This window comes from Anabrus simplex, chromosome 2 (assembly GCF_040414725.1).
Source record: "Anabrus simplex isolate iqAnaSimp1 chromosome 2, ASM4041472v1, whole genome shotgun sequence".
Classification (NCBI taxonomy): Eukaryota; Metazoa; Arthropoda; class Insecta; order Orthoptera; family Tettigoniidae; genus Anabrus; species Anabrus simplex.
This window is the reverse complement of record NC_090266.1, coordinates 1,213,301,033-1,213,313,794: the sequence shown is the minus strand read 5'-3', so window position 1 is coordinate 1,213,313,794 and position 12,762 is coordinate 1,213,301,033. Positions and strand designations below refer to the sequence as shown.

Here is a 12,762-nt window from a genome sequence, read left to right as displayed (position 1 = left end):
AGCCTTTTCCAGTCCCATCGTCGCCATAAGACCTATCTGTGACGGTGCGACGTAAAGGAAGTTTTAAAAAAATATGTAAATAATTTTTGTTTAAGAGACCTAACTAAAGTCAAAATGAGATACTCCATAACCCCTTATTTTACATTATTCAAAAGTACACTATTAAATTACGAAATGAAACATTTGTAACTTCATTCTTCAGTGTACAGACAAGAAAGGTGTTCTACCGATCAGTACTTATTTATTGTGAATGGACCGGTTTCATGGCCATCATCAGCTACTACATAACATTTATAGTCATTAGACAAAATTACAAAGATGTTACGTTAGATCATCCGGATGTCCAATGAAGAATGGAAGTAAAATATATTGCAGTATTGTTATGTTAAAATACCTGTGATTAAAGGTGGCGGTGATGGTTACAATAAACTAAAACTTATTGAGTGTACTTGGATATGAGTACATTAAAAATATGAAGACATATAGGCCACAGTATAAAACACTTGAAAAATTTTAACACATTAAAACATAGTATATATTTAAAAAAAGTCTATTAAAATTTGATTTCATGTTGTGTAGCATTCAATCTTCTTGTGGTTCTTGTGCTGGTTTAGTTGTATTAGGGGGTCATCGAGAATGTTCTATGGCTGATATACTTATATTGATGTGTTGTAAGAACTCTTGTCATTAAATTTTTTTTTTTTTGAAAATTGAGTACTGTGCAACAACTATTGATGTACTCCAGTAAGTTTTATATATACTGCGAGACAGGGTTTGGTTTTGGAGTAGTTGGTGGCAACACTTCTCTCGTCTATGCACGTTATGTGGTTGTTATCTGTAAAGATAAGTTAATGCACCGGTAAGTATAGTGTGTGTATGAAGGAATGCCTGGTGTATGTATGAAAATGAAAAGAGTATTTACTATTGTTGTTGTGGAGGATGTGTACCGATATGTTTGGAGACTTGCTGTGTTCTGCTACGAGTACGTCTGGGCTCATGTTAGCTGTGGGGAGGGATGTAGGTAGAGGGGAAGGAGGAGTGGCTATTGTGGAGTTAGGGGCGGGGTTAGGCTTGTGATTCGTCGGTTTGTTAGGACGTGTGTTTATTATTTTGAGATAGTCATTCTTTATTGCAGGAATGGCTTTATCAAAGATGATGCTGGTTTTCTCTGTAATGTCGTTAATGTTTTGAATGGGGTTAGCGTATTGGTCCAGAGAAATATAGAAATCTTCGGTTATGTTGAGCAGGGGGGCCTTAGAGTTTATGTTTAATATCGTCATGTCATTATTGATGTCTGTGAAACTATGCTTAGATTCTTCTACATGTTGGCCTATTGATGAAAAATGGTTGTGTTTTACTGCATTTATGTGTTCATTGTAGCGGATGGTGAAGTTTCTGCCTGTACGTCCAATATAACTTGTGTCACAGTTGTTACATTTGATACGGTAGACACCTGATTGGTTGTATTTGTTATTATTATTATTATTATTATTATTATTATTATTATTATTATTATTATTATTATTATTGACTGTTTTGGTGTTGTGTATAGTGTTGGTGCTGTTGTGTGTGGTTTTGAATGCTATTTTCAGGTTGTGCTTCTTAAAAATATTAGTTATAGTATATATATATATTGGTGTTGTTGAAGGTAAATAGGACATAATCTTTTTTGGGTTTGGCTGTTTTAATTAATTTAGTTTTAGGTTGGGATTTTATTTTGCAAATGATTTTGTTGACCATTTCCTTGCTGTATCCGTTATGTTTGGCTGTATCGTGGATTAATTTTAATTCATTATTTTGATCTTCTATTGTCATTGGGATATTGAAAGCTCTATATATCATGCTATAATAGGCTGCTCTTTTGTGTGTGTTAGGATGAATGGAGTCATTTTTTATGGTATTTAAAGTGTGTGTGGGTTTCCTGTAGATCTTGTAAGATAAGTGGTTGTCGGGTCTGGTTATTGTCAAGTCCAAGTAATTTAAGGTACGGTTATTTTCGGTTTCTTTAGTAAATTTAATTTGGGGGTCTAAAGTGTTAAGTTTGTCTAGTATAGTATCTGCATTAGTGGATCTCTTATCTATAATTACGAAGATATCGTCGACAAATCTGCACCAAAAATATGTTATCTATTTTATTGATTGATGTGTGTTCTAGGTGGTCTATATATGTTTCTGCTAATATTCCAGAAGCAGGAGATCCCTTAGGTAGGCCTTGTTGCTGATATATGGTATCATGAAATCTGAAGTAGTTATTGTTTATGGCGAATTTGAGTAGATTCATGAATTCTTCTATTTCTGAGGTGCTCAAGTTGCTATGGTTTTTTAGGTTAGATTCTATTATTTTGATTGTTTGTTTGATAGGAATGTTAGGGTACATGTTTGTTATATCAAATGAAGCAAGGTATGATGTTGTTCAATCTTTAGTTCTTTGGTTCTGTTGCAAAAATCTATTGAGTTTTGTATTGTTTTATTTGCTAAAAAGGAATAAGCATAGTTTCACAGACATCAATAATGACATGACGATATTAAACATAAACTCTAAGGGCCCCCTCTTCAACATAACCGAAGAGTTCTATATTTCTCTGGACCAATACGCTAACCCCAATCATAACATTAACGACATTACAGAGAAAACCAGCATCATCTTCGATAAAGCCATTCCTGCAATAAAGAATGACTATCTCAAAATAATAAACACACGTCCTAACAAACCGACGAATCACAAGCCTAACCCCGCCCCTACCTCCACAATAGCCACTCCTCCTTCCCCTCTACCTACATCCCTCCCCACAGCTAACATGAGCCCCAGACGTACTTGTAGCAGAACACAGCAAGTCTCCAAACATATCGGTACACATCCTCCACAACAACAATAGTAAATACTCTTTTCATTTTCATACATACACCAGGCATTCCTTCATACACACACTATACTTACCCGTACATTAACTTATCTTTACAGATAACAACCACATAACGTGCATAGACGAGAGAAGTGTTGCCACCAACTACTCCAAAACCAAACCCTGTCTCGCAGTATATATAAAACTTACTGAAGTACATCAATAGTTGAATTGCACAGTACTCAATTAAAAAAAAAAAAAAAAATTAATGACAAGAGTTCTTACAACACATCAATATAAGTATATCAGCCATAGAACATTCTCGATGACCACCTAATACAACTAAACCAGCACAAGAACCTCAAGAAGATTGAATGCTACACAACATGAACTCAAATTTTAATAGACTTTTTTTAAATATATACTATGTTTTAATGTGTTAAAATTTTTCAAGTGTTTTATACTGTGGCCTATATGTCTTAATATGTTTATTGTAACCATCACCACCACCTTTAATCACAGATATTTTAACATAACAATACTGCAATATATTTTACTTCCATTCTTCATTAGACATCCGGATGATCTAACGTAACATCTTTGTAATTTTGTCTAATGACTATTAATGTTATGTAGTAGCTGATGATGGCCATGAAACCGGTCCATTCACATTAAATAAGTATTGATCGGTGGAACACCTTTCTTGTCTGTGCATTGAATCCAATCAATACGGAAAATGAAACTTATAATAACTTTGTTCTTCAATCAAGTCCCGCAGTAGAAATGCACTGAAAAATCCAGGCGAGGCATTTTACACTTTTTATTACACATTCAGTACACCAAATTATTGTATCACAAACAGAACTGTGACTCACTTGTTAAAAAAATCTGAATTTATTCCGCACTTCAAAAGCTTCAGCTGGAGCTGCGTTGTTTCTCCTCGACGGGGTAGCTCTTGAAAGTATGTCTTTGTAGTATAAGTGTTCAGCCCCTCTATATCTATAACCAGTTTTGCAAAATACAAACAGCCTTAACTATCAGTTCTGCTGTTTTGAATTTTCGACTACACCTGAGAGCGGCCAGCAGCGTGCGCGCGGGACTGCTGCAGGGGCTAGAGCGAGCATTCATATGCCAGCAGCAAAGCTGCAGCATAAACGTACCCTTCGTTACAAATAGAGGATTGTGGCGATGTTTAGTAAATTTACAGAGACTTGCAGACTGAACGCTGAAAGACATAACAGTCTATAATGATAATGTATGTATGTATGTATGTATGTATGTATATGATACTACGACAATGTTCATTATCTGAATTTCAGCATACACAAATATAAAGACGGGAATCTTATAAGGTGTCTAAAACATTTCTGTATCACAGTAAAATCACAGTACCGGTTTCGACGTTTTACTCAGGTCATCTTCAGCTGCTTTGTTAAATATATTTAAGTGGCTTTAATCCAGTTTGCATATTTATTTTTTTATTTGAATACAATGAGCCATGAAAACCTACGTTGATTAATTAACCCTCCGTTAGGCGCGCGGGCTACAGGTGTAGACCAGCCATTTTGTTTTCGCCCCCACTCCTAGGCTTGCTGGCCGTAGAGGGTGAGATTATCAGTACCTTCCTTCATCACTCTGCTCTCGGGATTTAGTGTGCTCTGGCACTGCATACTGAAGTTCCCTTTTCACAATCTCGCTTCAAAATCGGTTGGGCTACAACTGTAGCCTGCACGCCTATCCGTGTTATGGCATGATCGCGTTCAAGTGACATCTACTGGTTTTAGTGATGAGTTTCGTATTGTAGAATGGTTGGATGAAGACTGTGAACTAGAATCAGAGGTGGGTGGTGATAGCGATGAAGGGGAGGAGGATCTCGTGACAGAGGAGATCCATAACTCTGACACGGAGAGAATTATAGATGAGGATGCAAATGTGATGGAGGATTCTGACGATATGACTTCTGAAGGAGAGGAACACATGCGAGGCAACATGTTTTACTATAGCAAAGATAATTTTCGATGGAGAAAGGATATTGCTGCTCCCAATCTTCGTACTCGAACACACAATATTGTTATGCACTTTCCAGGGCCGAAGGGGAGTGCTAGAAATGCCCACTAGAGCTTCAATGTTTTGAACTCGTTTTTGATGCTAATATTGTGAAAATCATTACTACCTATACAAACATTTATATTGAGGAGGTGAAAAAGGAATTTGTGCGTGAGATAGCCGCAAGACTTACCGACGAGACTGAAATTCGTGCCTTCATTGGAATTTTATTGCTCACTGGTTGTTGGGGAGTAAACCGAAGAAATGGCTATCAAGTATGGGACAATTCCTGTGGATGTGGAGTGGAATCATGTTATCTTGCTATGTGCGAAAAAAGATTCCATTTTCTCTTGCGTTGCCTTAGGTTTGACAATATATGTCATCACGCACTGCACCAATAATTGGACCGATTTGCACCGATCTGAGAAATATTTGATATGTTCATACAAAATTTTCAACATTAATTTTCACACAGTGAGTACATTATGAGACAACTCCGAGGTTAATCCAGGCCGTAAATCAGAATAAAGTTCCCAGTATGTTTAATAATAATAATGCTATTTGCTTTACGTCCCACTAACTACTTTTACGGTCTTCGGAGACGCCAAGGTGCCGGAATTTGGTCCCGCAGGAGTTCTTTTATGTGCCAGTAAATCTACCGACACGAGGCTGTCGTATTTGAACACCTTCAAATACCACCGGACTGAGCCAGGATCGAACCTGCCAAGTTGGGGTTAGAAGGCCAGCGCCTTAACCATCTGAGCCACTCAGCCCGGCCCAGTATGTTTAAATCACAGAACGCATGCGCTCCAATAGCCACGCCTAATGCCAGGCCCGCCCAATCCAACACCTGTCAAGCAACAACACGGACGCACGATTTGAAACTCACTCCCCCTTCCCCTCCACGCTCCACCCCTCCGTTACAGCATCAATACTACACTAGGAGTAGCAAGCTTAGTCGTTCAGACACAACCGGAACAATTGATCCCAGCTAACGTCGACAAGACAAGCAAGTTCATGTGATAAACACTCACTCTGCAATTATCATATTGGGTTCCACATTCATCATTCTAATTCCCCGTTCATTTCTCTTATCCAGTTAGGGACAACTCATATTCCTCCCAAGATTGAACAATGCACCAAAGGGAAGTTAATCAACAAGAATGACAGAATATTCAAAATATTTTTATCCGATCAACAATAGTTTCCAACATACATGCTTCAACCTTAAAACATAACCATGCTTCTTCCTAAAGGAATATTCAACTGATTCACACCCTAACATGAACGACTTTAACCAAGGTTCCTGTTTTGTAACAATTCTTACGACTCAGGCGACCATAACAGTTGAAGAAACCCCAACTCACGCTGCGATAAATCTCTAGTCAAGAAGAAACCCCAACTCACGCTGTGATTAACCCAATCTACAATTTGGATGTTTAGTCATTAAATAAATTATTTCATTGTTCGTAAATTCTGGCAAAGTTAATGTACATATTGTACATACTGTTCATACTGGACATATTGTAATCTATGTAAAAAGCATAAGACCATTCATTGTATTTAGTATTAAGTTAAGTTTACTATTAAGTTCCAATGTTTATAGTTTTAATTCTTGACCTTATGATTTAGTATTAGGCTGAAGATGCCCATAACTAGGGCAAAACATGTCCCTAACTGGTGTTTTTAATTCATGTAGAATTTAATCACTAAAAAATATATTTGTATTGAAAAAGTGGACACAATAATTTAAATCTTGAAAGTGTTTTACTTACAGTATCCAGTATTTGGGAGATAGTGTGTTCGAACCCCACTGTCGGCAGCCCTGAAGATGGTTTTCCGTGTTTTCCCATTTTCACACCAGGCAAATGCTGGGGCTGTACCTTAATTAAGGCCACGGCGACTTCCTTCCCACTTCCAGCCATCTCCCGCCCCATCGTCGCCATAAGACCTATCTGTGTTGGTGCGCCGTGAAGCAAATTGTAAAAAAAAAAAAAAAAATTATCTCTTGTCATTTGTTGAAGGAACAGCAATGAAAAAAAAAAAAAAAAAAAAAAAAGGGTGAAATGACAGTTTGTTCTCTCTGATCTCAAAAGTGCCAATCTAGTTTGCTCCAGGAAACTTTTGTTAAATTAGCTCTTAAGAACTTTACCAGAAAATATATATATCTCATTAACCATTTAAACTATTTTCCTCGTTTTAGACACATCATTCGGAAAGTTGATGTTCAGCCACCTCGACAAATTCAAGAGCTTCATCGAGAAGAAGCTGGGCGCAGTGGAGATGGGCGAGGACTAGGTCCATGTGGAGGCTTCTCCACGCAGTATGCGTGTATGTGCGATTACCATGGCATGCCATATCGTGAAGAAGTTTCCTGGGTAAGTTCATCTAGGTCTTACTGATATAGCAAAGGAAGTGAAGTACCATATTGGCCTGAATATAGCTTGGCCTTTCATATAAGGTGTATAGGAGAAAAATTAAGTGACTACAACATATTTGAGCACTCCTTTACCTAAAATATTTAAATAAGCCCTGAATTATTTATCGGCATAATCTCCATTAGCCGTGGTGCAGTCATCATTTGTTTATACCTCCTGTTACTTGCATTCTACCTCCAGTACCTTCATTCTAATAACTTTGCCACTTATTGGATAAGCCTGGTTTTGTTTCATATTCAGTAAAAGCCTGTAGTTTTCATTAAATTTTCCTGCCTTTGATCCTTTGAATACTTCTCTTTATATGCCTCCATTCTTATGCCTGTTGCACACTGTCAAATTTTACCTTCAATTCAGTACTTCACAAGAAAAGTGCCAACATTCTTATGCCTATTGTACACCATCAAAATTTTCTTTCACTTCAATACTTCACAAGAAAAGTTGTCAAATCTTGACAAAGGTTTGATAAGATTGGGAAAGATTTGGCAAGGTTTTATAGCAGTTGTGGTTCTTGGACTAGCAGTGAGATATATTCTTTAAAAAGAACAGAAGTGAGCAATATACGATAATTTGTATGGGGAAAATATTAATGTGGTTATCAACATAATTTTTTGCAATTTATTTGCAGAGGTTATATTGTACTCCATTTACTCACATTAATTGAATACAAATTACAGCATTGCAGTGGAAATTCATATCTTAGTACATGAAAACATATTAGGAATGCCATAATAATAATAATAATAATAATAATAATAATAAAACTCATGTCTACGCATTTTGCGAGACCACCACATAAGAAGAAAATGTGGAAATCACCAAACCCATTATTGGGCGAATTCCAGATCGATCACGTCGCAATCTCCAGAAAGAATATGTGTGAGATCCAAAATGTTAGAGTACGGAAGGGAGTTGTCGACTCGGACCACTACCTAACACAAATCAAAGTGAGATTCCAACCCAACAGATGCAGACCTAAACACAAAAGATCTCTAAGATTGATCCAGAATGTCTTCGACAGAACGCCACGACCTTTCTACAAGACATACGAGAGCAGGACCCCAAGGACTGGCCAGGCCTTCGTAAAACACTTCAGACATCAGCCATGAAATTAGGACAGCCTCCAAGGAAACGCAAACATAGGTGGTGGAACACGACCTGTGATAAAGCCGTTGATGAACGGACGAAAGCATGGAATCAGTGGAATGGACATCAAACAACTAAGAGATGGGAGACCTTCCTGAAAGTTCAGAAAATCTCCTCAAAAATTATCTGCAGGGAGAAACGAGCCTATGACAAAAATAGACTCATAGAAATCGAACGAGATTTCCTTAGAAACAACTCCAGGAATTTCTACAAAACCTTCCGTGAGAATTTATCCAGTTATCAACCACCATCTTTATGTTTCCATCGAGCAAATGGAACATTAGAAACGAACATCAAAGAGAACCGCACCATTCTAGCTGACTACTTCCGAGACCTCCTCAGTTGTGATCCTCCAAAGGAAAGACTGAACTTTGAAAAGCCCATGCCCAACCCCGATTCACAACCACCGACAATACAGGAAACAGCAGAAATCATACGATCGCTTAAAAATAATAAAGCTCCTGGAGAGGACGGCATCACTGCGGAGATGTGCAAACTTGGAGATGATCTTGTAAGCAAAATTCATGCAATCCTGTTAGAAATATGGGAAACGGAAATGATTCCACAGGATTGGAAGCGTGCATTAATACACCCATTGCACAAGTAAGGTGACAAGGCAGATCCAAACAACTATAGAGGCATATTTCTACTGCCAATCACATACAAAATTCTTTCCAAAGCTCTCTTGAACCGGTCAGATAAACAGACAGATCACCTGATTGGTGAGTACCAAGCGGGTTTCAGGAAAGGTCGATCATGTGCAGAACAAATATGGAACTTGAAGACGATATTAAGGATTTGCCAAAGTGCCTTTGTGGATTTTAAGAAGGCGTATGACTCTGTGGACAGACAGACAGTATTTGATACTCTAGAAGAACTCAGAGTGGACAAGAAGAACAGAGCACTTATCCAGCAGACCCTCACAAGTATGACCTCTAAAAGTGAAATTCCTTGGAGAAATCTCTGAGCCTTTTGAAATATGTACGGGCGTTCGTCAAGGTGACGGCATCTCCCCTATTCTGTTTAACTTAGTTCTAGACAAAGTTATTAGAGAGTGGGAAAAGGATATCAAGGGTGTGAACATCGGAAATTTGAGAAGCAAGGTCAATGTGAAATGTTTAGCATTTGCTGATGATCTCGCAAACATTACTAAGACCAAGGATGATGAAACAAGGTATGCCATACAGAGACTACACAATATAGCATCAAAGGCAGGCCTCCAGATATCCTACGAGAAAACCAAGTACATGGAAAATCTGCGTCAAAATAGCAAAAGAACTCCGCTAGAGATGGAAAACGGCACAATTTCACAGGTGCCCTCCTTCAAATACCTTGGAGAAATTATACTACCATCAGAATTAGACAGTAGTGCCAATGTAGAAAGAAACACCAAACTACATAAGGCCTACAGACTGACGTGGAATTACTACAACAAAAGAGTCATATCGCGTAATGCAAAATTATGACCCTACAAGACAGTTGTATTGCCGGAAGCTTTATATGCCTCAGAAACCATATGCTTAGGTGGTCACTCTAAAATTACAAAAATTGAAAAGCAGGAGCGGAAAATTCTCAGGAAAATTTATGGTCCTACGACAGAAAATGGAATGTGGATTAAGAGGAGAACAGCGGACCTCTACTCCTTCACCGACAGGTTTACTGATGCCGTATGGAAAAGGCGCCTTAATTTCTATGGCCATATCTACGGAATGAACAGCGACAGACTAACTAAAAGAATATTCAAAGTAATCAACTCAAAAAAGGTCAAAATAAAATGGCTAGAAGAAACTAAGGCAGACCTCCAAGAAATAAATATCACAGACGACATCATGGAAAATCGTGGAGCTTTTAGAACAAAAGTAGCCAATCATAAATTTAGAGAGAAACCCAAAAAGACCACTGGTAGGAAGTGGTCGACAGAACGCAAGATGCAACACAGTGCATTCATGAAGAGATTTTGGGAGGATAAGAAGGCACAAACCATCAAACCAACTAACAAGTTCAAACGTACTCTATGAATGGGCATAACGAATAAATAAAGAAAGAAAGAAAGAAGAATAATAATATTAAGGTAGCAGGTAGGGACCCTCTTCGGAGGCAGCCTGCCCATTGAGTGGCGCCCCTGCCTGTGTGAGTCCCAGAGCACATTGACCCACTGTGTATCATCTGGTAAGGGTCCCAGCTCAGGGTTACGAGTGAAGACCTCAACAGCAGTGAAGGCGGCGAGGAAGATCATTGGTACGACGGAACTGGCGGAAGAGTTATCCTTGCTTTTTGGGATAGTAATAAAAAGCCTGTTTAAAATCCAGGTGCGTCTTAAGTAGTATAAACTTAGCGAATCACCTAAGCAATGTAAACAGTTGAATATGTTCTAAAAAAAGAACGAAACATGTACTATGTATGATTAATTGATTTGCCAAAATGCAAATATAAGTATCAAAAAGGTGGAAGATTTTTTTATTGTTATTAAGTCTTTGTGAGTAGTATCCATCGGCTTCCTGGTCTGTGTCTGACACCTTGTGGGTGCGGTGGCAATACCAAGCTCCAGGAACTAACAATCCATGGTTCTAAGCACCCAGCACTGCTGGATCTCCTTTTACAAGCCAAACATGATTCGTGAGCATAGCAAGAACATTACCCCAGGTAGTATCCAATCCATCCGTCACATTGAGGCGACAACCAGGCTTTCGGATTCTGGGGAGCCTGGACGACCACGAAAACATGGGAGAGAGTCGGGGCTCTCTGGTAAATTGTCCCTCAAAACCCCCGCATACATTGGTACATTCAATATCAACACTTTGTTTGAACCAGAAAAATTACTAAATTTAGTCACAGAACTTGATCGGCAAAAAATTCTTATCCTTGCCCTGTAGGAAACTCGATTTACTGATGATGCCACCTTGGATTATGGAAATTATCGTATATTCAAGAGTAAAACAGACAAAAAGATTCTAAACAGGACCCCTTTATTTGGTATGAACTTCGTAGTAAAAAAAAATATACTGAACTCGATCCAAGAAGTTAACCCCATCAACAATCGCCTAATGACAATGAGGATTCAGTGTGCTAATAAAAAATATACATTAATAGATGCACACACCCCTACAGATATAAACAAGAAGAACCCCCAAAACGTGGATAAATTTTGGAACAAACTTGAAAAGGTAATGTCAAAAATTACCAAGGATGATTTCAAAATTCTCTTAGGCGATATCAGTGCACAAATCGTCCAAGAAAAGGACATAGGAAAACTGTCGGACTCTACCCGGTGCACAAATTTACCAACAAAAATGGTTCAAGACTCATTGAACTATGTCAACAGTGCAACCTTAATATCATGTACACATCCCTCAGGAAGCATCCCAAGAAACAAAAAACCTGGAGGTCCCTCATTGAATCTATTGGCAGATTTCAGATTGATCATGTAGCTATCTCATATCCGCTACAGAAAGAGGTACACGATGTACAAGTGAAAAGAGGAGCAAACATCGAGTCTGATCACTATCTGACAAGAGTTAAAGTAAAATTTACTCCAAGAAAATACCACCCCAAGAAAATCCAGCAACAGAAATTTGACATAAAAAGGATTCCTTTTACCGATCTAAAAGAAGCATGGGAAAATCAGCGAGCGAAAACATGGGAAGAATTGCACACCAAAATCATACAAAAGGCACGAGAAATGGTACCCTTAAATATTAATACAAAACACCCCTGGTGGAACTCAACATGTGACCAAGCCCCAGAGATAAGAAAAACTGCAGAAATACTACAGTAGAACAAAAACCAGAAAACTCAAAAGAATTTTATGAGACCAGAAAACAAGTATCCAAAACCATCAGGCAAGAAAAAAAGAAAGCACCTGAAAGAACAACTGGACTCAGTTGAAGAAAACTTTAGAAGCCACAACACAAGGGATTTCTACAGAATGTTCACAGAAAAAAATTTGAGGATACATTCCGCAGAACTTATGTTTCAAGAAACAAAACAGAAAATTGCCGCTTACTAATAAAGGAAACTACCAAGAACTTGCACGAAACTTCTCAGAACTTCTTAACTGCCCCAAACCCACTGAAAGATTTCTTGAAGAAGCATCCAGTTTCACTCACCCAGAATCACCTCCACCAAACCAGGAAGAAATTCAGAGCCACATTAAACAACTAAAGAACAACTTAACCTCAGGAAGAGACGGGATTGTTGCAGATTTCCTTAAGAATATTGGTCCAAATTCACTCAAAGAACTTGAAGAAATCATACAGAAAATCTGGAAAAACAAAAAACTCTCCGAAGACTCG

General features: G+C 38.2%; 1 protein-coding gene across 3 annotated transcripts in view; it reads left to right on the top strand.

Annotated features, from left to right (window-relative positions):
* Positions 1–12,762, top strand: part of LRR (Leucine-rich repeat) — an 808,120-nt gene that overhangs the window by 157,330 nt on the left and 638,028 nt on the right. For all 3 annotated transcript variants that reach the window (XM_067142208.2, XM_067142207.2, XM_067142206.2), the window contains exon 6: positions 7,093–7,267. In XM_067142208.2, coding sequence (XP_066998309.2) covers positions 7,093–7,267 — 175 coding nt within the window. The remainder of the gene's footprint in view (positions 1–7,092; positions 7,268–12,762) is intronic.